The 22,210-nt window shown below is 39.3% G+C and overlaps 1 protein-coding gene across 1 annotated transcript in view; it reads left to right on the plus strand.

Annotated features, from left to right (window-relative positions):
- Positions 1–643: 643 nt before the first annotated feature.
- Positions 644–22,210, plus strand: part of LOC149300644 (tyrosine-protein kinase JAK2-like) — a 50,005-nt gene continuing 28,438 nt past the window's right edge. Inside the window, exons 1-3 of the mRNA XM_089484961.1 lie at positions 644–863; positions 16,486–16,609; positions 18,514–18,631. Coding sequence (XP_089341087.1) covers positions 644–863; positions 16,486–16,609; positions 18,514–18,631 — 462 coding nt within the window. The remainder of the gene's footprint in view (positions 864–16,485; positions 16,610–18,513; positions 18,632–22,210) is intronic.

The raw sequence follows: 22,210 nt of genomic DNA on the forward strand, positions 1-22,210 counted from the left end.
TAAGGGTGTACTTATTTTTTTCACACATGGCTTCTCCATTTTGGCTTTATTTTTGATGAATAACTCCTGACATTGTGTAGTATGCCATGTGGTGGTGTTCATCTGAGGTTCTATTTACCTCATTTTTAGACCGCTAAGGAACAGATGTCCTGATATGTAAAACCATAAAATTCAAAGAGGGTGTAGTTTCTTTTTCACATGACTGTAGCAGTTTCAGTGACATCTTTATTGAGATAAAAACGGTCTAAAGGTAAATGGGTCAAAATGCAGAATTCCCCATGCATTTGCAAAATAGATTATACAAAAAGGGGCCACACAGCTATTATATATGCAAATGATGGCTGGATTGTCCGGTTAACACCTCTATATAATGTCCAGGGCTGTACAGACCTAAGATTTTGTTAACTCCTATATTGTTTGAAATTAGCAGATGTGCCTACAATGTTCTGCTTGTCCAACCGTCTTTACAATGCCATCGTGTGTGTCTCTTCTGCCCCTTATATTAGTTGTCACCCCACATATACCACCACAGTATTGTTCACTGTACCCGACGCTGCAGATAAATGAAGTATCCAAACACGGCGTAACTAATCTAGTCTGGCTATTTTCTTTCGCAGGTAACTGTTCTCTATGAAGTAATGTGATGGCTTGCCTCACAATGACTGAAATGAACATAACCACAGCCCCTCCTGTCCACGCTAGCGAGGAACTTAATTCGAATGCAAGCGTACCAAAGCAGAGCGACGCGGGATTCTCCATCCGTCTGTACCACAGCGTGGGGAAGGAGAATGGAGACTGCCTGCAATTGCCACCAGGGGAGTACGTGGCTGAAGAGATATGTATCATAGCTGCTAAAGCCTCCGGTGAGTTTTACATTTCGTTTGGGGGGTGAATAGCCGATCCTTTGCTATAGGGGGGCTGTTACATTATATAGCCACTGATATTTTTTACATGAAACTACTTTTAGCTCCTCAACATTTTTTTCGGTAAGCCCATATTATGTGTTGCGCTACTCATGTCCTGCTTGTTGGTGCAACACACTGGGCGGGACCGTGCTTGGTAAGCGAGAGACAGTCGGTATGTTGGAGACCCCAAAGCCACTTTGTTGATATGTACTATTTTTTTTTATATGATGTGTGGCGAGTAAAGCAAGTGTTTTTACTGAGATAAGGTGCGACCCTGTGCGGTTTTATGCATTGCTAAGGGAGAGATGAGTGGAGACGCTCCCTGGTCGGATGGAGGAGTATTAAAAAAACAGAAGACCCCCCCCCCTTGTTTATCAATTGTACAGTGCCACAGAATATGAGGGTGCTATATAAATCAAGTCATAATAAGGAAATAGAAACATTGTGTCTGATACCGTCTGCATCCGTGTCAGCATTCAGAGATAAAACCGGATCCAGAGAGATATCGTTTGTGTCTGTATTTGTCCACCATATCTTACTACATGATGTGTTCTTTATTTTCTGCTGTGCTTGTTATTCACCTTGTTATTTATGTTTAGTGAAACGTGAACACAATAGCATTCACTACGTTTCAGAATATTCCTTTCTCTGAAACAAGAAAACTGAATGCTATTGAAAATATTTGTTTAACAGGTTTTTGTAGAGTGGATTATTTTGCTAGTTAACTTTTTCTACAACTGACTGCATGGTTTTTTGTATTGTCCTACTCAAGGATAGGAATTTGAAAAACTTGTGGAAGGGTGTCTTAAAAATTAAAAATACATTTTCTTCTGAACCCGTTTTTTTTTCTTTTTTTTTTTTTCTAAATAAAAAAAATATGGCTGTTCCTCAAGGCATGATGACTTGTTAAAATTAGGCGTTAGGGTTTATATTTAAAGAGCAGTTACCCCTGTGATACATCCTTTCCTGCCTCCTAACTTCGACACATGTGTCTGGCTGTGACATTCAATATAAATGTCATTAGACCAGAGAAAAAATGCAAAATTAAGAACTATTAAGAACATTTATATGACTACGTGGGGGGGGGGGGGGGAGCTTGCTGGTGGTAGCCTTGTGGTTGCTAAAAATTCTTAGTCTTGTTCCATTCTCCAGCGTAGCTGGTTGATCCCCCAGGAATTACATAGTAAATACACACGTTCAGTCGCAAAGACTATTAAGGGTAAAACCAATTACTGTGAACTCTAGGCTTTGCTTGGCGGATTATAAAAAGAAAAAACATGGGTCTGCTTTTGTCTGTTTCATACAACTCTCCTTTCTACCAAAATTCTGAAGAAAAAATCGCTTGCCAAGTATTAAGGTGCATATGAGCATTAAAATGAAACTTTTAAGTTGAACTCTTCTTGAACCTGTCTGCTACGGCAAATCGGAAAACCAGACAATGTTTGGAGCATAGACAGCCGCTGGAACCTGTTCACATCTTATAGCGAGAAAGTAGTAGTCACAGTTTTATGGGGCTAAATAAAACAATAAATAATAATTATAATAGGTGTTTTTGCAAACCGTATTTTGAACATGTACTTCAATTTAATAATTGTTTAGTGCGTACGCCCTTTTTAGAGCTGAAAAGACTTAATAGCACTCAGGAGGTAGACTGGAACTAAAAATACTTCTTGGGATTCCCCTTGTAAAAGCGACAGAAAATGAAGGGTCTGTCTTTTAACCAAAGCCGCGAAGACAACAAAACTACTGCAGTGACTCTGAATGGAACTTGAAAGGAAAGACAGAAACAAAAAGATGAAAAAAAAGCATTCTCTTGATGTTGAGACGTTTGGTATTTCAACGTTAAATCTATTCGTGTTCTTTGCAGCTGATATGTTGGCTTGTCTCTGGACTGCCCGGATTAAGGCAAAGATCATCTGGTGCAGGGGCATACTGTATGATCCAGAGTACACTGACAGTGGCTCCCAGCTCGCTATGCAGCCTTGAGAAAAGAAAAAAAAACAAAAACATGCTGGGTCGATGCCAGATTGTTCAATAATCTCCTTTAAAAATGTTTGGAGATGAGCCTTGGACTTTCCATGTCTTGTTCTTTATATGCAGAGCAAAGGTAAAGCGTATGCCCCCTTCCAGTTTAATGAGTTTCTTTATTAATCTATGGTTTGTTTTTTAACCCCTTGATGACAATTGCCGGTCCGTCTTTAAACAGGTGCAGAAAGCGATCTATTTCTGCACCGAAACGGCGTTGCTGTAATGCCTCGACCTCGAGGCATTCAGCAACGCCATGATCGGCACAAAGGGGCCATCTCTGGCCCCTCCCCGGGGCGTCAACATTCGCCATACTTTGTATGGCGGCAAACGCCCGTTTTAAAAGCGTTTAGGAGGCGATCAACAATCGCCTCCTAAACTTAAACACCAAACACTTACCTCTCGATGGGCTGTGACCGCTCCGGAGAGCGGTCACAGCCGCAGCTGCCGGTGATCTTCGCCATCTCCAAGATGGCGGCGGCCCGGGAAAAAAAATAAAGGTGAAAAAGTTTGCTAGATGGTCTCCAGACCATCTACAGAACTCTGGCTCCACTTGCAGTTTAAATACAGGTACTGCATTCACCATGCAAGTCAATGGAGCCCAGCTTTCTAATCACAGTGTGATTAGTAAAAATAAATTAAAAAATAAAATAAAATTAATAATAATTAGAAAAAAATAGTAAAAAACCAGCAAAATGTAAAAATAATTTCCCACTGATGTCACTTTCAGGGGAACCTTCAAGTTGAAAATGTTTTTTTTTTTAAAAGGCTAAAATAAAATAAATATATAAAAAATATATTTTTGTGTGCAAGTCCTAAAATTGGCATAGCTTAAAACAATTCTTGCATGGAAAGAGTTAAAATACTGGCATATTAAATGCCCATGGGGTGCCTACTTTTAAAAAATGTATGATTTGATGGGGTAAATTGAATTGGCCGGGTTCAACAATGTCCCAAATAACACGGGGGGGGGGGGGGGGAGGATGGCCACACATCTAATTTCCAATTAGAAAAATGCACACGTACCAAATGTGGCATTTTAGTTCACCCCAAAAATGACAAACCCATGCATGTGGGGTATCACTGCACTCAGGAGATGTTGCTGAACACATATTGGGGTGTCGTGTGACAGCGGCATAAACCAGGAGCTGTAAATTCATACATAAAGTAGGTGTGTGGGGGAAAAATACACACAAAAAAATACTACTGCAAACTTTGAAAAAATTCTGGTGGTAAAATGTGTGCATACAAAGAGTTAAAATACCCTGGGGTGTCTAGTTTTCAAAAATATATGGCTTTATTGGGCACACTGAAATGGCCCGGCTCCAAGATGTACCAAATAGGGCATGGGCAGTGGATCCCCAAATGCCAAAGTTCAACATTGAAAAATGCGCATGCCCCAAATGTGGCCCTTTTGCCCCCAAACAGCCAGCCAAAATCATTCATGTGAGGTGTCGCTGTACTCAGGAGATGTTGCTGAACACATATTGGGGTGTTTTGTGATAGTGACATATACGAGAACCTTTTAATTCATACCTGAAGTAAAATGTGTGTGAAAAAACAAATGCAAAAAAATGACTACCACAACGTTTGACAAAGACTGGTGGTAGATATGGTGCATGGAAAGAGTTAAAATACTAGCATTTGAAATACCCTGGGGTGTCTAGTTTTCAAAAATATATGGCTTTATTGGGCACAATAAAGTGGCCCGGCTCAAAGATGTACCAAATAGGGCAGGGGCGTCCAATATGCGGCCCGCGGGACCTCGAGGTGTGGCCCGCGTGAGATCGGCAGCCAGGATCACAAGAGCCCTGCTGCTTACTTGTGGGAGGGTCTATTCTCTGCTCCAGTCCTGCCTCCTCTGTGGGGAGAACGAGGGAGGCCGCGCCCCCTGCTGAAGTCTGTGATCGGCATTGAGAGAGCTGTAGTGCAGGTAAGGGGGTGGGGGAGTGTGTTTGAATGAGTATGCCTGATTGAGGGAATGAATCAGTGAATGAATGAATTTGTGTGTGTGGTAGCATGGATGTGTAAGTGCTGGAACCTAGGCATGATGGGACTGTGATTGCTGTTAACAATCCCACTCCTATCATGCCAAGTCAGCCAGTATATGCTGAAACCTGGCTAGCTGCCCCCTTGTGTATTCATGCTGCCAGCAGTATGGGGTCTGCACTTACAGCCACCCTGTACCAGCATGTACTGGCTGACTTGGGATGATAGGAGTGTGATTGCTAACAGCTAACAGAAATCTGCTAGCAGCAATCACAGTCCCATCATGCCTAGATTCCAGCATTTACTGGTTGGCTGGGTATAAAAAGAGTGTGTTTGCTGTTAGCAATCACACTCCTATCATGCCAAGTCATATTGTTGATTTTTTTTTTTGTCCAGTTGTGGTGTGTTACTTTTAATAAAAGCATGGTTACACACTAAAATTGGACAAAAAATACCGGTACAATGCCCAGCCAATCAGTACATGCTGGAATCTGGGTATGCCTGAGATTGCTATTAACAATCATAATATATCATTTTTTGTACAATTTTGGTGTGTAAATTACTTTTATTAAAAGTGTGTGGGGGGTCATTTTCAGTTTCGGCTAAGTGAACCCTTAATTTTCGGTTTTGGTCCAGAATTTTCATTTTAGTGCATCGCTAAAATAAATAGAACTATTTTATTTTTACTTATCCAGAACCCTGAATTTGTAGTCACAACACTTTCTAGGCCCAGAAATCAGTGAGAGGAAAAGTAAAGGTTTTGTGTCATTTAATTTATTTTAATCTGCATATTTTATTAAAGGCCATATTTTCTCACAGTGAAAAATGAGTGCGGCCCGCGCACGTATACAATTCTGATGAAGTGGCCCACTGCAGAAAAAACTTGGACACCCCTGAAATAGGGCATGGGCAGTGGATCCCCAAATGCCAAAGTTCAACATTGAAAAATGCGCATGCCCCAAATGTGGCCCTTTTGCCCCCAAACAGCAAGGCAAAATCATTCATGTGAGGTATCGCTGTACTCGGGAGATGTTGCTAAACACATATTGGGGTGTTTTATGATAGTGACATATACCCGAACCTGTTTATTTATACCTAAAGTAAAATGTGTGTGGAAAAACAAATGCACAAAAAATTACTACCATAAAGTTTGACAAAGGCTGATGGTAGAATTAGTGCTTTGAAAGGGTTAAAATACTAGCATTTGGAATACCCTGGGCTGTCTAGTTTTCAAAAATATATGACTTGATGGGGTAAATTGCATTGGCCGGCTTCAAAGATACCCGAAATGGCACATGGGGGAAGAATTACCAGATTCGGAAAAAATGGCTTTGAAATAGCAAAATGCTACCTGTACTTATTGCCCCATAATGTGTAGAAAAAAGCAAAAAAACATAAAACCATTGGGTATTTCTAAACTCAGGACAAATAGTAGAATCTATTTAGCAGGTTTTTTTATTACCTTTTATAGATGAGTAAAAGATTTTTCAACTAAAAGTTAGAAACAGTAATTTTTTTTCTAAATTCTTCACCATATTTTATACTTTTTTTAATAGTAAATAATATGATACAATCAAAACAATGTCATCTAAAGAAAGCCCTTCTTGTCCTGAAAAAAACAATATCTAATGTGTGTGGGTTCAGTAAACAGGAAAGAAGAAAATTACAGCTAAACACGAGCAGCGCAGAAATGTTAAAAAGCCCATTGTCACGAAGGGTACAAAAAGTAAAATCAGCCTTTGTCACGAAGGGGTTAAAGGTAGTTTGGGGGTTGTGCGTGTGTGCACGTGCGTGTGTACTACTATGGCTTTTAATGCTGTCTTCCTACAGGGCAAGAGCAGGCATTTCAAAACATAGGTCACAAGGCATCATTAGCTTCCAAATGCCAATCTTTTTCTGCATTAGGTTGCAGAGCAGTGTAATATCCCTAATACCCCCATTAAAGAAGCGTGCATCCAAACTACTCCAAACGGCATTCATAACAAAATTAAAAAGAAAAACGAAACACCTGGTCTAGAAGTTGCTGTCCTGTTACTCCATGGTCTGGTATTGAAAAGTGGGAGAGCTTGCCATTCATGCACATGGGGGTCTACATAGACCTCTGCCCACCGTGTTCACCAAGCTAGTACTGGGGCTGACTGGTGCCAATGACGATGTATGCATGGAGATGTGTTTCGGCTGTACACATATTATTAAACATGTCATCTGTCAGCTGCATTAGTGTAATGCCCCAGCCAGGAAGAAGGGTAAATCCATTATGGGAATGGAGAGGGTGAAACCTGGCTAATGAGGTGTGGATAGGAGTGTTAGTGGCGCAGCAGATATGGAAGTCGAGATCAAAAGACTACCCCGGATGCTCAGTAATTAGCTGTCATACTCCCAGCCTCTAGGGCAGATCTGAAGAGTTTCCAGGTATCTCAGTCTATTGTGTATACTGTATATAAGTTAATACAAATGGCATATTACTTGTTCAAGAACTCTTGGTAGTTCTTAACAGTTAACTAGTAAGCAAAGTTTTACTTCATTGAAAGTGGTGGATAAGTGGTGCAATGGTCCAGCGGAAATGGACGTGACTAATACAGTGAGGGAATTAAAATAGGCATGAGATAAGCATAAGACTATCCCAAACATAAATCAAGACTAAGGATCAAATAGGGTGTGTACAGCCAGAGAAAATGGGCAGATCATTCTTATCAGCAGTCAGATTCTGGTTCTAGTTTGAGTGTGTTCACACCTGACTAACAAAATGCTAGCAAAATATTAGTCTTCCCATGTGAGTGTGACCTTGGTGTGCCAATAAAGTTATTTTCTTTTGAACATGTGAGAATTCATCCTCATCATTGTCTGGCGTTTGATCACTGGATAAATAAAATGGGAACGGCAAATTTAATTTAAGGAATTCTATACCCCTTTTTACTGTGGTTCCAGTTTATGTTAACATGTAACGTGTACAACAAGATTATCCTAAGCAGACTGGTATCTGTGTAGCAAAACCTTTTTTGCCGATAGTGTTAGAGGATTAGTAAAAATCTGTAATCTCAGACTTTTCAAGTATTTTTCCAGGAAATAATATATAAAAACATTTTTTTTCAGACATGAAGAGTAAATTGACAGATGGAAAATGGCGATTGTTCATACTAGTTTAATGAGTCTGTAGTTATTACTATTTTAGTTTGTTTGTTTTTTCCTCGTAACCTGTTCACATGCAAGGTTTTGGACACATTTGATGCAAATAAAGGTGTTTTACAGAAAGCCCTAAATGGAGAAAAGCATGATGTACGGGATATATAGTTTTTTCTTTTGTATTTTTTAAGCTCAAATTGCAGGTAGAAAGACAAATAAATGCATGGCTAATGAGAAATTTGAACTTATTGGAGAACATGCCAACACTAGTTTAACAATGCCAGTTTCCTTCAACTTTACAGTTAAACACAGCCAGATAGTAATTCAGTTTAGAATAATCGGAAACCAAGAATAGCTTTGTCGACAATATAAAAAAATAGGCATTCTCAGTTCTCTAAACTTAAATTCTTAAAAGCAGTAATTTCCTTCCGAAGTCGCAATATTGTTAATAGAGTACTTTATTGATACCAGGGCTTGTTTCACTGGAAATTGGGTTCGCATTGTGTGTGTGTGTGTGTGTTTGTGTGTATGGCATTATAGTGTCCTTCAGAAGGTTGAAGGTTGTCCAGCAGTGACCAGCAAATATTTATATCAGATCCAGATACCAAGGAATATTGTACATTTCATTTTAAGGATGTTTATACTTTAAGCAGATCTTAGATGATCAGCATTGACAGCACAGGCGTAAATACATGCAGTTTATGAGGGGTAGAGCGAGCTAGTGTGTTCATGCGTGAACAGTAACAGCAGGCATAGTCTGGGTTTTTGTGTGTTAAGGATGCATGCTTTGCACAACTGACCGCTCATAGCTGTCTGCGCGGGCGCAAAAAAAAAAATTAAGGCCATAGAAGTAAACGTGAGATAAATTTAGATGCTTCGGAGATGTCACATTCTACACTCCACTGGGTACATAGTCTTCCAATGTAAACATATACATCACCGTGATTGGGGCAGCAGATTAAGTGACTTCTATTTACAGCATTAGCTTTTGCTGTACACTGCTTCGCGATAGCCCACTGAACTATAATTACTATAAAGAGCAGCTGTCAGAAAATCCATGTTAAATGTGGCATGAAGCACGCACACTAACAGACTAATGGTTTCCCTTTCCTCAGAGTACTCTGCTGGTTTACAACAGCTACAAGTATGGTTGGATCCATCGGACGTATGTTGTGCCCTTAGTGCTATTGACACCAGGGATAAAAATGCAATATCGACAAAGCAGATGCGCTGCTTAAAGTCCATTCAGTGATCCGGGCAGAACCAAACCAGAAGCTTGGACTTTCTCACTATTGCTGAATGAGTTCATTGCTTCTTGAGAGAGGTTTTCTTTTAAGTGAAGTGTAAATCAGGACCTTTAAGCTCTTTATATTGACAAAACAATAAAACAAGTGATAATTTTACAAATAATAGAGAATATAATATTTATGTGAAGGGGTAGATTTATTGGTATTAAATCCAGTCGTCTTTTTTTTTTTTTAATCAGAGGTAAATTTACCCCACATTATCCAATATAATAATCCACACAACAATTCCAAAATGGAAGGTAAGAGTAAATAAAAATGATCAATATTTGTTAAATAAATATAAATTGATAAAAATCTAGTATTTCATTTTTCCATTACACTGAATGCAAGGATTACGATTTAGCTACTTAATGGTAGATTTATCTCTTAACTCTGCCGAGTGTTAATGGATTCGATTTAATGTACCAAAATTAGACACTAAATTCTCTGTGGATGTTACTTGATCCATTATTTGGTACACAGAAGAATCAAAAGATGTTTTACAATTGCAACTGAATTGTTGTGATTTTTATTACTATTTTTATTTTTGTGGTTTATGTCAACGGATTGAAATGGAAAAGCTTTTATGTTTTTGTACTTCTCACATTTTGATTATAACTGCACTTCATTACCTGTCCCCAGATGACCTTCTAAGTAAATATCAAAAAGCCCTGAGAATCACCTGGCTTGTTGGATGGCAAAACACGAACATTGTGTAATCTTTCTTTTCAGCTGCAAGGTTAGCACCACCAGTTCCCACATCTCCTTTGGTCTATACCAGTTTTCATATAAGCGCATTGAATAAACAGTTATATGCAATAGACCCATATGTAGGTTTACAAAACAGTGTGACCCTATACAAGTTGAAAATTCTTGTGTGCACAATAAACAGTATGTATGGTTTTACTTTGGTCATTGCTGTACCCAAAACATCATCAAAGTTGGCCATGTGCTTCTAGTGCCTCCTAAAATAATAATAGTAAAAGAAAAATAATAACATAATCGGTGTGGTAGAGGAGCTTGGAATTTAAAAGCTGACGTGCAAAGTAAAATTCTAATTGGATTCTTGGTATTTTCAGCCAATATTCAAATAGTGATAACTGATCTGAGGCATAGATGAGTATAAACTAATCTCCATACCTATGAACTTACTAGATGGACCCCACAGCCTCTGTGTATGGAAGCTGACTTCTAGTCTCCTTGTGGCTGTTGGTCTGTTCCTTGTTCAGGTTGGGCCACCTCTGACCTCCAATGCACCGATCGCCCTTGCTTTCAAAGTTCTTGGGAAATTGCCTTCCTAATAGCAGCCCCCGTTTCCTCTTAAATAGAGACACAAAATGACAATTGCATATGTATTTTAAGAAAAAATGTAACAATACAAACTCATCTTGAAACATTACTATCTCTTTAAAGAACACAAACCAAATCCCAAACTCAAGCTTGGGATTGATGCCAAATATTTTACCAATTTGTTTTCTAAAGAAAAAAAATATGGCGAAAGTCCGGGACAAGCCATCATGTCCTTAGAATACCATAATAATTCAGCCGAGAGTTAAGATCTCGATTTCAGTTGTAAATGCTTTCCAAGTTTAAAACAAAATAAAAAAAAAAAAAAGAGAATTGTGTACACATTCCCCTTTGTGCCATGTTATTTAGGATGTACCTACCAGACAGATCTGCACATCAGAATACCAGGATCTGGCTTGTTCAATTCTCCTTTGAGAAATGCGTCCAGTTGTATATAGAGTAACTAATAGTATGGCCACTTAAGCAAATAACTTTCTCTAGTATAACATTGATTGATACATTCTTTTTAAAATGTGGTGTGCAGCAACTCATATTGTTAGGAAAATGTGTGTACTTTTCTGTGGAAATCCCCCACAACCTCGCTTTTCATGTTGGCTAGCAACACAACGATTTCTGAAACAACTCAGATGTCAAAAAATGGGAAATTTCCACCGGCGGCCAACAACCAAACGAAGCATTAATCATGCTTCAAGAAATCCATTTTGTGCGTTTCCCATTGTAGTTTACCAAGATTAACCTGAAGGTTTATATTTTGAAGGTGAAAATGTTGTGTTGACTGTCTTTTGGCTGTATTCTGGTTCTCCAGAAAAGGTTACTTATTAACCTGAACAAAAAACAAGCAACATTCTTTAGAAATGATCACCAATAAAAATACCGTAATAAGACAGTGATGCCTCTGCTACCTCTGTCCTGTGAGGTTGTCGGGGGGGGGGGGGTTTCTTTTTTTCAAATTCTTCCCTGTGGACAAAAATCTTTGAAGCTCCTGCCATCGGATGTTCTTTAAGCACAGTTAGCTATGGGTTAGGACTCTTTATCATGACAGTCTGTCTTGTCAGGTACCCTACTTTCCACCTTTTATATGCAATCCTTAGAAATCTTCTTAAAAACATGGAAGACATTTTGACTAAGGCACGATTACTTATGAGACCATGTTCATCTTCAATGAAGATGTTCCTTGGTCCAGCAACCAAAAACTTTGTTTGCATCTCTGATATCCCGCTTGCTAATTAGCTTCATTTTAGTCTGTTGGTTTTTAGTCAATGCTGTGTTATTCTTGTGATGTAAGTAGCCTCTCTTCACATCATGCTTAGCTTCTACTTTACATTAGGTAAATCTTCACTTCCTATGAGTGAGGGAGACAATTTGGGTACCAAGCAGGCTGGGGCATCACAAGGCAGGGGCATCACAAGGCAGGGGCTACCAGGGCCGACTTATTTCTGTTTAAATGAGAAACCTGTCCCTACCACGTTTTCTGCTCAATCGTTTGACCCTCTCCGAGTGTGTTTTTATAGAGCATCGGCATGGAAAGGTAATATATTTGTATCTTGCAATGTACATACAGTATCCATTTTTTTATACATTGGCTTGTTCACCACTACTCTGTTTGGTTTTTCTTTTTAATAAGTTTATGTTGTATGCGCTTCATTGTCCAGGTGTCATTTGCAATCCAATCATAGATCTGCCCCTGAAAGGGTATAGCATATGGTCGCTCTAGAGGGAACTGTTTGGTAGCCAGTAGTCCATTCTCCAGCAGCTCTGGTATTTTAAATGGTCACGGCTGTAAAAAAAAAAAATATAATTTGCAGCTAAATATACTACACATCTCACACTTCATTTGGGACCCATGCACAGACTACGTCATTCCTTTTTGTTCCCATTGGCAGTCAAAGATTTTACTCCAAGTTGACTTTGTACATTTTGTCTGTGCCTGGAAATTTGTTAGCCATTTAAGAAAGACGAATCTACATTTTGATCTCATTTAGGAAAATTGTTTTTCGTTTCCTTTTTAGAGATAAAATGCTGCCCTTTTGTTTTGATCCAGCCATTCCATTCTTCAATTGGATTTTTCATAATTGTGTGTTTAGACCAAGCATTAAATAGCTTCCTATCCATCCCCTTTTAGAACATTGACCAGTTCCACCCGTCTCTTCATATAAAATAATCAGACACCAACCCCGTATCTTGAAACATTCTCTGAAAACCTGTTTACGCGCTTTAAATTTAAACACTTATTAAACTTAGTAAATGGTTTTCTAGACAAAATGTGTTCATTTCAAGATGATATTGATTTTTGCTGTCTAATTTCCTTCCAAAAATGTTCACACCGTGCCTCCCCCCTCTAGAATTTCCTCTTTCCTTATCGGCAATGTAAGAAAAAAACATGAACGTTTTTTTTTTACGGAAATGTCAGGATTTTATTTAACTATGTCGTTCCTGATGTGTAATGCTGGCTATATCAAATGATTATAGGGTTATCAGTTTTACAATAAGTGCTCTTCTCAGACAGTATTTGAGCCCTTAGGCAAACAATCCATGGTTTTCTCAAACAATACGCTGACTTGGGGAATAGAGTTGATGGTACGCCTTCCGATTCATTCATTGGGTTAGCTTGCAGATGTGCGGGAATGAATTCTGAAATAGGAGCATGATAGGTTCTACCCATGCTGGTATCGTTCTTGGCAGAGTTCTATCAAGGAACTTTTTATTATTCATCTATAATTGCATTAACATTTCAAATGGATGACCAAAAGTTTACTCCCGTATTGTAGGAGAGCAGTGTCGAAATTTCCCACTGTGCTAATGTTCACATCAAGGTCTCTGACTCCAGGAATAAACAGTTAATGCTAGATCATCATTTTGCAAATGCAGCATGTAAACATTACGAAACCACCAGCTTTAACACTTTGCCCTAGATAACTTTCGGACATTTGACAGGTCATCCATCCTACCAGTAAGGGCTTATTTTCCAGTAGCTTGTTCCAAAAAGATAAGTAGATATCAAAATAATAATAATCAAAGAACAGGATCGATTATTATATTGCATTATTTAATTTCATAGTACAGTTATGTGATCAAGTGCTTTATATTGTTTGTAGATAGAAAGATGGGTATTCACCTTAAAGTTTGAATAAAACAAAAAAGTTTGAATTCATGTGCCGTATACACAGATTCAAATTGTATTCTAAATACTATCTCAACTCTACTAACACAATCTTCCAAATAATTGATCGAATAATGAGGATCTGTGTCCCAGCTGAGCTTCACCCACGTGGGCAATGATGTTATGGTGGCCCTCAAATAACTTCACTGCCCCTCAGAATTATCTAAAAAGAGCAGATCTGGGACAAAGGTGGTTATTTATAGAAAGGATCCTGGTAAAAAAAAAGTAGGCTTATCACTACACCAGCCAAGGAAATATTCCTGGTTGGATTGCTAAGACCACTTTTTATACATCATGTTCTGAATGAGCTGCAGTCACCATAGACCGTACGGTGATGTGTCTACGGATTGCACATCATGTAGAACTCCAGAATTGCTCTGCGAACATAACGCCCAAGATTTCTTTAAATAGCCAGTTACGGTGATGTAATACAGCGGAATTCAGTTCCAACTCTATAGGACCAGTATGCACCGACTAGTAAGGCACGTTTTTAGTGCTCCACCTTTACCAACAAATTACAGCTCTGCCCTAATTAATAACACCCTCATGGGTGGAATTTTAGGCTTGGTCAATGAGCATTTTAGTATATACCAATCCGTAATTATGCAAAAAATGTACATATTACGTATAAATGTTGTGGTGCAGTGAATTGCAACAAAACTCTGTCAGGTAATTGTATGTAACAAAAAGTACAAGAGATTGTCAAGTTCTTAAACAATGTGAAATTCCTAGTGTGTTACTGTGTGGTTAGGCTGGTACCTTTTTGTGTTCTTCACTTTTTTTGGGGAAATAAATGAAACAATGTAAAATAGGTAAACAGAGATATCATCATACAAAGCATATTAGAGATGCTCCTGGTTGAGTGCCGCATAACGGACAGGTGCTACACCCTACCCATCGTCTTTGTTTTCTCTAGTTTCTAACAAAATGACAAAAAAAAATAAATACCTTTTTTCTTTTGACATTTGGTTTGCGCTACAACGTTAATCCAACTACATGTCGCCCTTCCTATAAATGATATAGGGAAGTAATTAAACGATGATCTGATCTACCGCAGTGTGTAATGTCCTTACGTAACCCTGCTGCAGAGGTGCACACCTTATCTCATTAGAAAGTTGTTAAAACATTGATTTCATAATGTAGCAAACGCTACTAATTAGTGTGCAGACCTCAGCGGCGCGTAGGCAAAGTGAACGGTAGGTAAACCAGCAAAACCAACATTCAGAAATTAGAGGGTTTAGACACGTTTCTGCCTCCTGAACACCCCAGTGCCGACCTCTCTGTTATGCACCTGTTTGCAGAACAGTCACTGCTGCAGGAGTCCGTTCGCTGGTTCAGACTCAAAGCTTGTGGGCAACTCCTGTCCTAGAGGTGGCCGCAAACAGGCAGGCATTATGTGTTTCCTTGCCTCAAAACAACTCATTTAATGACCTGTCAATTGAGATGCCTTTGCCCAGCCTGGGTTATCCAAAATTGTGGCCAGTTGGCTGGGACACTCAGCTATCGTATGCATTAGGGTTTGTTGGATAGGTGGAGTGTCCCCTTGCAAATCCATGAGAAGAGTCTGCATAATCCCCTTTTATGCATTTGCCTCTTTCTTGTTTGGCCAGACATATTCTGCTAGCTAAAGAACGCGCACCGTATACTTTCAACCAGCCAGCTCCAGACTTCTGCAATGAGACCTCATGTTCCCATGAGTAGAAAGAACTCCCTTTTATTTCAGTGGAAGCTCTTTTTTAGCCTCTGATTGGCTGCTTCAAGCACACCAGTGCATGATAGGGAAGGTGCTAAATGCCTTTTTTTTTTTTTTTTTTTTTTTTTTTTTAAACCACATATTAAAGTACTTACAAAGGAACTTAACATGCCTTCTTCCTTGGCGGGGCTGTCACATTCCTTTTTACTGTCAGACTGTCCTGTTTAAAGACAGCTCAACATTCCACACTATAGTCTGCTTACAACTTTATATAATGGTGTATATGTTGACCTCTAGGAAATAATGTTGGAATTAGCTTTTTGGTGTTTGGATTTAATTATTAATATTAATAATAATAGTTTTTGCTGTGTAGAAGCAGGTAATTGTCCCAAATACTCTGCTGGAAACCAAGTAGAAAAAAATTCTAATCTAAAAAAACAAACATTATTTTAATGTGTCGCAACTGGTGTATGATTCAGTTTTCACAGCATGATGTCCTATTTACCCATACAGGATGACAATTGTAATTGAGGCCATAATATGCAATAAAACACACTCCAAGGATCACACCATTCCTCAGGCCCATGGTTCCCTGCTGTTAACCACATGAATACATTGTCAGAGGAGCTATGCCATAACCCCATTACTAGAGGTAATCGGGCATATGCCCAGTTGCTGTGCTCTGTGTAGCAATCTTAGGTTTAAGTTGTTGGCTTTTATTTGTCCAATGTAGTAATAGATGACACATAAACTCTAAGCACCTCAGAGATCTGTTCCATCTTCCATTATCCCATCTGAGACTCTGAAAGCTTATGTCACCACATCTTTTTTTTTTTTTTTGGTTGACCCAATGAAAAAAAAAAAGTATCAACTTTGTCTAAAGGCTCCATCTTCCCTTGGGCTACTAAGACTAAATTAATTACCTGTGTGCTAGTAACTATGTTCTATTTTAAAAGCTGAAATAACCTTGAATTTTTTTCTCTGCCTGTTTCCTAGGGGTGACACCTGTGTATTGCAGCCTCTTTGCATTAATGAATGAGACAGACCGAATATACTTTTCCCCCAACCAGGCATTTCTGGTGGAAGAAACAACAAAACAAAATCTGATCTTTCGAATAAGGTACAGTACTTGATTGATTTTTTTCATGTACAGTCAGGGATTACGGATTAAACCCAATCCAAGTTTCATAAACGACAGTCACCCATGAAGGGCTACAAGAGGAGATTTTTGTGTGCACATCACCAGAGGGTGGTGAAAGACTGGTCTTTGACTGCTGTGCAATATTTGTTTTGTTAAACGATTGATCTTTTGACCATCATTATTTACAAACCTAAAGTTTGGCCTGATAATATTGATTATAGCATTGGCATGAACCTATAATAGGATTGTGACCTGTGCCATGAATTCAAAATAACTGCAAAAGTCGCCAACATTTTGGTCTCTGTATAAATCTTCAGCAAGATTTATACAGCAAGATTTATACAGAGCCTACAGCTCTGATTAAAATGTTGGTTGGTAAACAGCTAATTGTGATCTTTGGCCAGTGAAGAGTCCCAAATAAAAAAATAAATAAATAAATTAAACCACCTTTATAACCACTCAGTGAAGTTGTCTTGCATCACTAACACTAATGATTGTACTGATTAGACCTACAAAGTAAAGGGATTATTAATAAAACACAAACACTTATTATACTACTAGGTGCTTTTTTTCTGGCCCTGACTTGTAAAATCAAACATTGGGGAGTTCCTATTGGCTGTTGTTGTTTTTTGTTTTGACCTCACTCCAGCCAATAGGAAGTGTCCCCCTGAAGGACTATAAATATAATATTACTGGTAATAGTAATATTTTGTCTATTTTGTAATGGTTGTTTTTTCATTAAGCATACATTTTTTGCTTGAAATAGTGAACTGCAAATAGCATCCTTTCATAGAAAACAACCCTTGCTTTTTCTTTTGTACTTTTATATCCTTGGGGCCCCATGCTTTTTTCTAAATACATTGCTAGCCCAAGTTGCACAACTGCACTTTGAAATGAACAGCCTACTCCCCAAAATTGTATTATATTATTTACAATGCATCTTACATGCGCTCCAATGCCTTTTACTGTATTCAAAATGGGCTATTGGAGGCTTTTGTGCCATTTATGCCCTCCCCTGGCTGCCTCTATTTATGCATGCAATTGTTTGCTAATTTAAGGAGTTACATGGGAGTGCGGCCGAGCGTGTGCAAGAACTTTACTTACTAATGCTTCCTGGTTTCAGTGCATTGGCAGTCGGTGAAGGAGGAAAGGTCTCGGTGTCTACCTCAAATAAATAATGCATGCTCTAATCTGAAGGCCATAAGAAAAAAAGACAAATTCATACTATCAATATACTATAGACCTTGGGCCTTAGTACTGTATTTTGGCCCAGAGCACATAAGTTCGCCAGTCATGTCAAGGTGCCCCATGTGTGGCGAGTCCTAAATTACATACAGTGACCAAGACTGATGAGGACTACACTGTTCTTTGAAGCATCGGCCATGCTCAGTAGCACTCTCATTGAAGTAAATAACGTACCCACTTCACTTTCCATGCTTTCAGTGGAAGCCCTGCTCCCTTTGACTTACGAAGGGATTTCCTACTGAGCCTGTGCGAGTAACATCCCAGAGTATGCTTCCTGCTTTCAGTAGAGTGTGAGAAGAGTTGAACATCATGGTATTTCTTTTGAGCCAGAAAAAACTCCAATAAGCACCGATCTGCAAATAGTAAAGTACACTGACTTCCATACAAAATGGGCTCTGATATGCATTAAATATGAAACTAGGATTAGAGTTCCTTTAACAGCACAATTAGCCAAACGATAGTATGTTTTTTGAATTTAGCCACTGTAGCAACCAATACCACAATGTTCTACAATTCAACATAAGCCCCATTGTAACATGGGGCAGCTCTCCGTGCATAAAACCTAATAACACAGTTCTTATACAAAGTGTGTCGCTCTTTTTTCCCCCTAGTAGTTTAATTTCTTACTTTCCCTGCAGGTTTTATTTTCCCCATTGGTATGGAAGCGGAAGCTGCAGAGCCTTTCGACACGGGGTTACAAAAGGATCTGAGAGTCCTGTTCTTGATGACTCTGTCATGTCATACTTGTTTGCCCAGGTTTGTATGAAACATTTTACTCTTTATTGTTTCATAACAGTTTGTGGTAGAAAAAGATCAGACAATCCTGTGTTAATCTTGTAGCAATAGAACTAGTTGAAGAACTGGTTGAAGTGATTGTATCTTCTTCTAGGATGTAGGATTGCCCGTTTCTTCAGGCACTATAGTAATGCCTTAGCAAACCCAGGGAAGTTCAAAAAGGTTTGTAAACATTAGAAGACTTGACTGCTCCTCCTATCAGAAAAACATAGATGTTTCAAATGAAAGATGAATTGGATACTATCTGTTTTCAGCCAAAAGCTAGAATTCAGATCCTAGCCACAAACAAGAAATCTAATTTCTACTACTACGTTATAGGATTAATAAGAATGAATAAACTTAAGCCCCGTAGCACTACTATAAATGTGCTCTTTCATTATAAGATGGTAATAAATGGCACCATTAATGTCACTTTACTAGAAGCCTCCAACCTGAAGAGACCTCCCAGAGAAGAGAATCCAGCGAGTCGCTGAACAAACTCGACCAGTGCTACAGTGCTCGACCAGACTTTGACTAAATAAAAAAGAACACTACAAAGATCATGGACATTGCAGTTTAGCAAGCACTAGCTAGATCTGATTAGGTAAAGCGGCACAGAGCAAAGAGGCCATACCTTGTCATGTATGGTTATGGTGTAGAGCCCAAACATTCAAGCTTATTTTCTCCCATGTTTATGTCAGTGGTTTAGTCACATGTCAACATGCAGTTTTTTTTCACTCATAGTGGAAAAAGACAGCATAATTAGTTTCATGAGTAGAAAGGGCCATTGACTAATTATAGAACAGTAATAAGGTTGGCAGCTGGTGTTTTCTGGATGTAACTCATCTTTTTCTGCCCTTGTTGTTTCACTGCGATGGATGATGAAACCAGGACAGAGGGACAATTATTTATTTTTATCTCGCCTGTTTTGCAAGATTGTCGTTATGCTTCGGTTGCATCACATAGCTTCTCCTTTTTTTATTAGATTTATTTGTACCGCACCCCAGAGAATGTACAGAAACCGTAAAAAAGAGACACATCCATGCCCCACTTGTATTATTATTTCTGCATAGGAGAAAAGTATAGTTAAAATGATACCATTTATTTCTGCATAGCTGATTATTATTATACGTTAACATGTATAATGGCCTTATACAGCTTTTCATTGCATTGGAAATAGTCTCATGGCTTCGAAAATGTCTTATTACCTCCTCTCTTGATCTCGCACAACATATAAACTCCCCTACTCATGATGATGGTCACACTCTGGATCTTATTTTTTCTGGCATGTGCTCTCTCTCACTAACTTCTCTAATTCCTCCTTTCCCCCTCTCTGACCACCACTTCCTTTCCTGCTCTCTAACCTTGCCTCCTACTTGTTCCCTTGCACCCCAACCTCGCCTAACCAGAGACCTCAGCTCTATTAACCTTCAGAAATTCTCAACCATCTACTCTCTCCTATCTGAAACATGACGTGCCCTAACAACGCTACATCTGTCTATAACTCCACTCTCACATCTGCTCTTGAGGATGTAGCCTCAGTTACTACTCGCTTTTCACAACGTTCGCGTCTCCAATCCTGGCACACAACTGTGCAACGTTGTTCTCGCACTGCTGAACTTAGTTGGCAGAGGTCTCATTCAATGTCTGACTTTCTGCACTATAAATTAATGTTACATTCCTACTATGTTCTCACCCTTGCTAAGGTAACCTATTTCACCTCCCTCATCTGCACTGTCCCCACCCTCACCCTCCTTCTGACTATGTACCCTTCTAGCCCTCCTTTGACTCAACGGATCTGTCCAATTACCGTCACATCTCTCATCTTCGTTTATTGTTTATACCAAATTAGCTAAGTTTCTTGATTTCAACTCCATACTTGACCCTCTTCAATCTGGTTTTCGTCCTCGACACTCCACTGAGACCGCCCTTACTAAAGTTACAAATTACCTACTCGCTGCTAAATCCAAGGGTCGCTACTCCGTGCTAATCCTACTGGACCTTTCTGCTACTTTCAACACTGTGGACTACCCTCTTCTCCTTCAAACTTTTCATGGTCTTGGTCTCCGTGACACTGTTCTCTCCTGGTTCACTTCTTACCTCTCTGATCGTATCTTCAGCGTCTCTGTCTCCCTCTCTATCGGAGTCCCCCAAAGCTCAGTTCTAGGACCCCTTCTGTTCTCTCTTTACACTTCCTCACTTGGCAAACTAATCACTTTCTTTGGCTCTCAATACCACTGTATGCTAATGACACCCAGATCTATCTGTCTATCCTATCCTGATCTCTCTCCCTCTGTCTAAGATTGTGTCACTAACTGCCTTTTATCTATCTCTACCTCGATCTCTGCACATTTCCTGAAACTCAGTCTCTCCAAAACCAAACAGATGGCAGTGTGGGACATGTGACTTAATGACTTTGGAGGGCCCCAAGGTAGTTTTTTGCACTGGCACCCTGTGGTTTCTAGTTACGCTCCTGCATTCAGCCAGAGTCCTCTGCGGAGTGCTGAGCTGTGTCTATGTGGCAAGTCTGTGCTGATGCTCTTCTGGGTAACACGTTCAGTGTGTTCTTCAAATGCACTGCTAGATAGCCGCACTCTGGAGAGTGTTGTGTGTCCCCTCATGTAAACACCCCACTAGATCACCCTGGGATCAATTACGCAGGTCCTGGGGTGCAGAAGGGAGGAGAAACACTTTGGGATAAAGCAGTTTATGAATTTGTGCAATAAATATTCTTGGGGGGGGTGCTAAATACTATAGGTACGCACCTGCATATAGCAGCTTTAAAGTGACCATAAATCCCATATGGAATCTTAAGTTTTTGAATGATTCTCATGTTTCTGTTAAAAAGTACGCCAAGCAGATCTTTGCTTGATGTCAGATATTAACATTCAAAATTAAATTTCACTAGGGGTACACAATAGTGGGCTGAGGAATGTTTCTCCTTGCTAAGTGTGCCATAGGTTAAGACGTATATTCTATAAGGCAGCAGAACAAGTTGTGTGAACATAACTTAGGGCTGCTGTGGTTTTGGAGGCTTTGGACAATGACCAGAATGTATTCATCTTTGTTTTACTTTTTTCTATTGGATTGTCCAAGGTTACATAGTCCTTTGACAGAACAGGCAAGATGCTGGATACATTCTACTTGGTTTTCTAGAAAGTTCCTTTTGATGGCCATATGAGATGGTGCATGATGTGTGTGTTTGCCAAACGTGAAATATGGTTTTGAATTACAGGATCATTCAGCTAGGTGAGCCCATTAGTTTAAAAGATGTAAGCCCGTTCCTGTAGTTTTACCAGTCTAGTGGCCGGGAGTGAATTGTTACGCAAAAGGCTGTTATGGTTATTTGGAAAACAGAATATTAACCCTTTCCTCAACAGTTACTCTCTGTATAACAGGAGCTTTAAATTAAAATGCTCTTATGTAGAAAGTTGTAATGTGGCTGAACACAGCTAAACATGTCCTTGAACCTGGAATGCTGGGTGTCTAAGAATCCTGACTGGCAGGACAGGGAGTACAGCATGAGAATCCTCTTTTGTTCCTTTCTAACTAACCACATTT

This window comes from Sceloporus occidentalis, unplaced genomic scaffold (genome assembly GCF_023333645.1).
Source record: "Sceloporus occidentalis isolate IW3139 unplaced genomic scaffold, rSceOcc1.0.p SCAF_24, whole genome shotgun sequence".
NCBI classification, from domain to species: domain Eukaryota; kingdom Metazoa; phylum Chordata; class Lepidosauria; order Squamata; family Phrynosomatidae; genus Sceloporus; species Sceloporus occidentalis.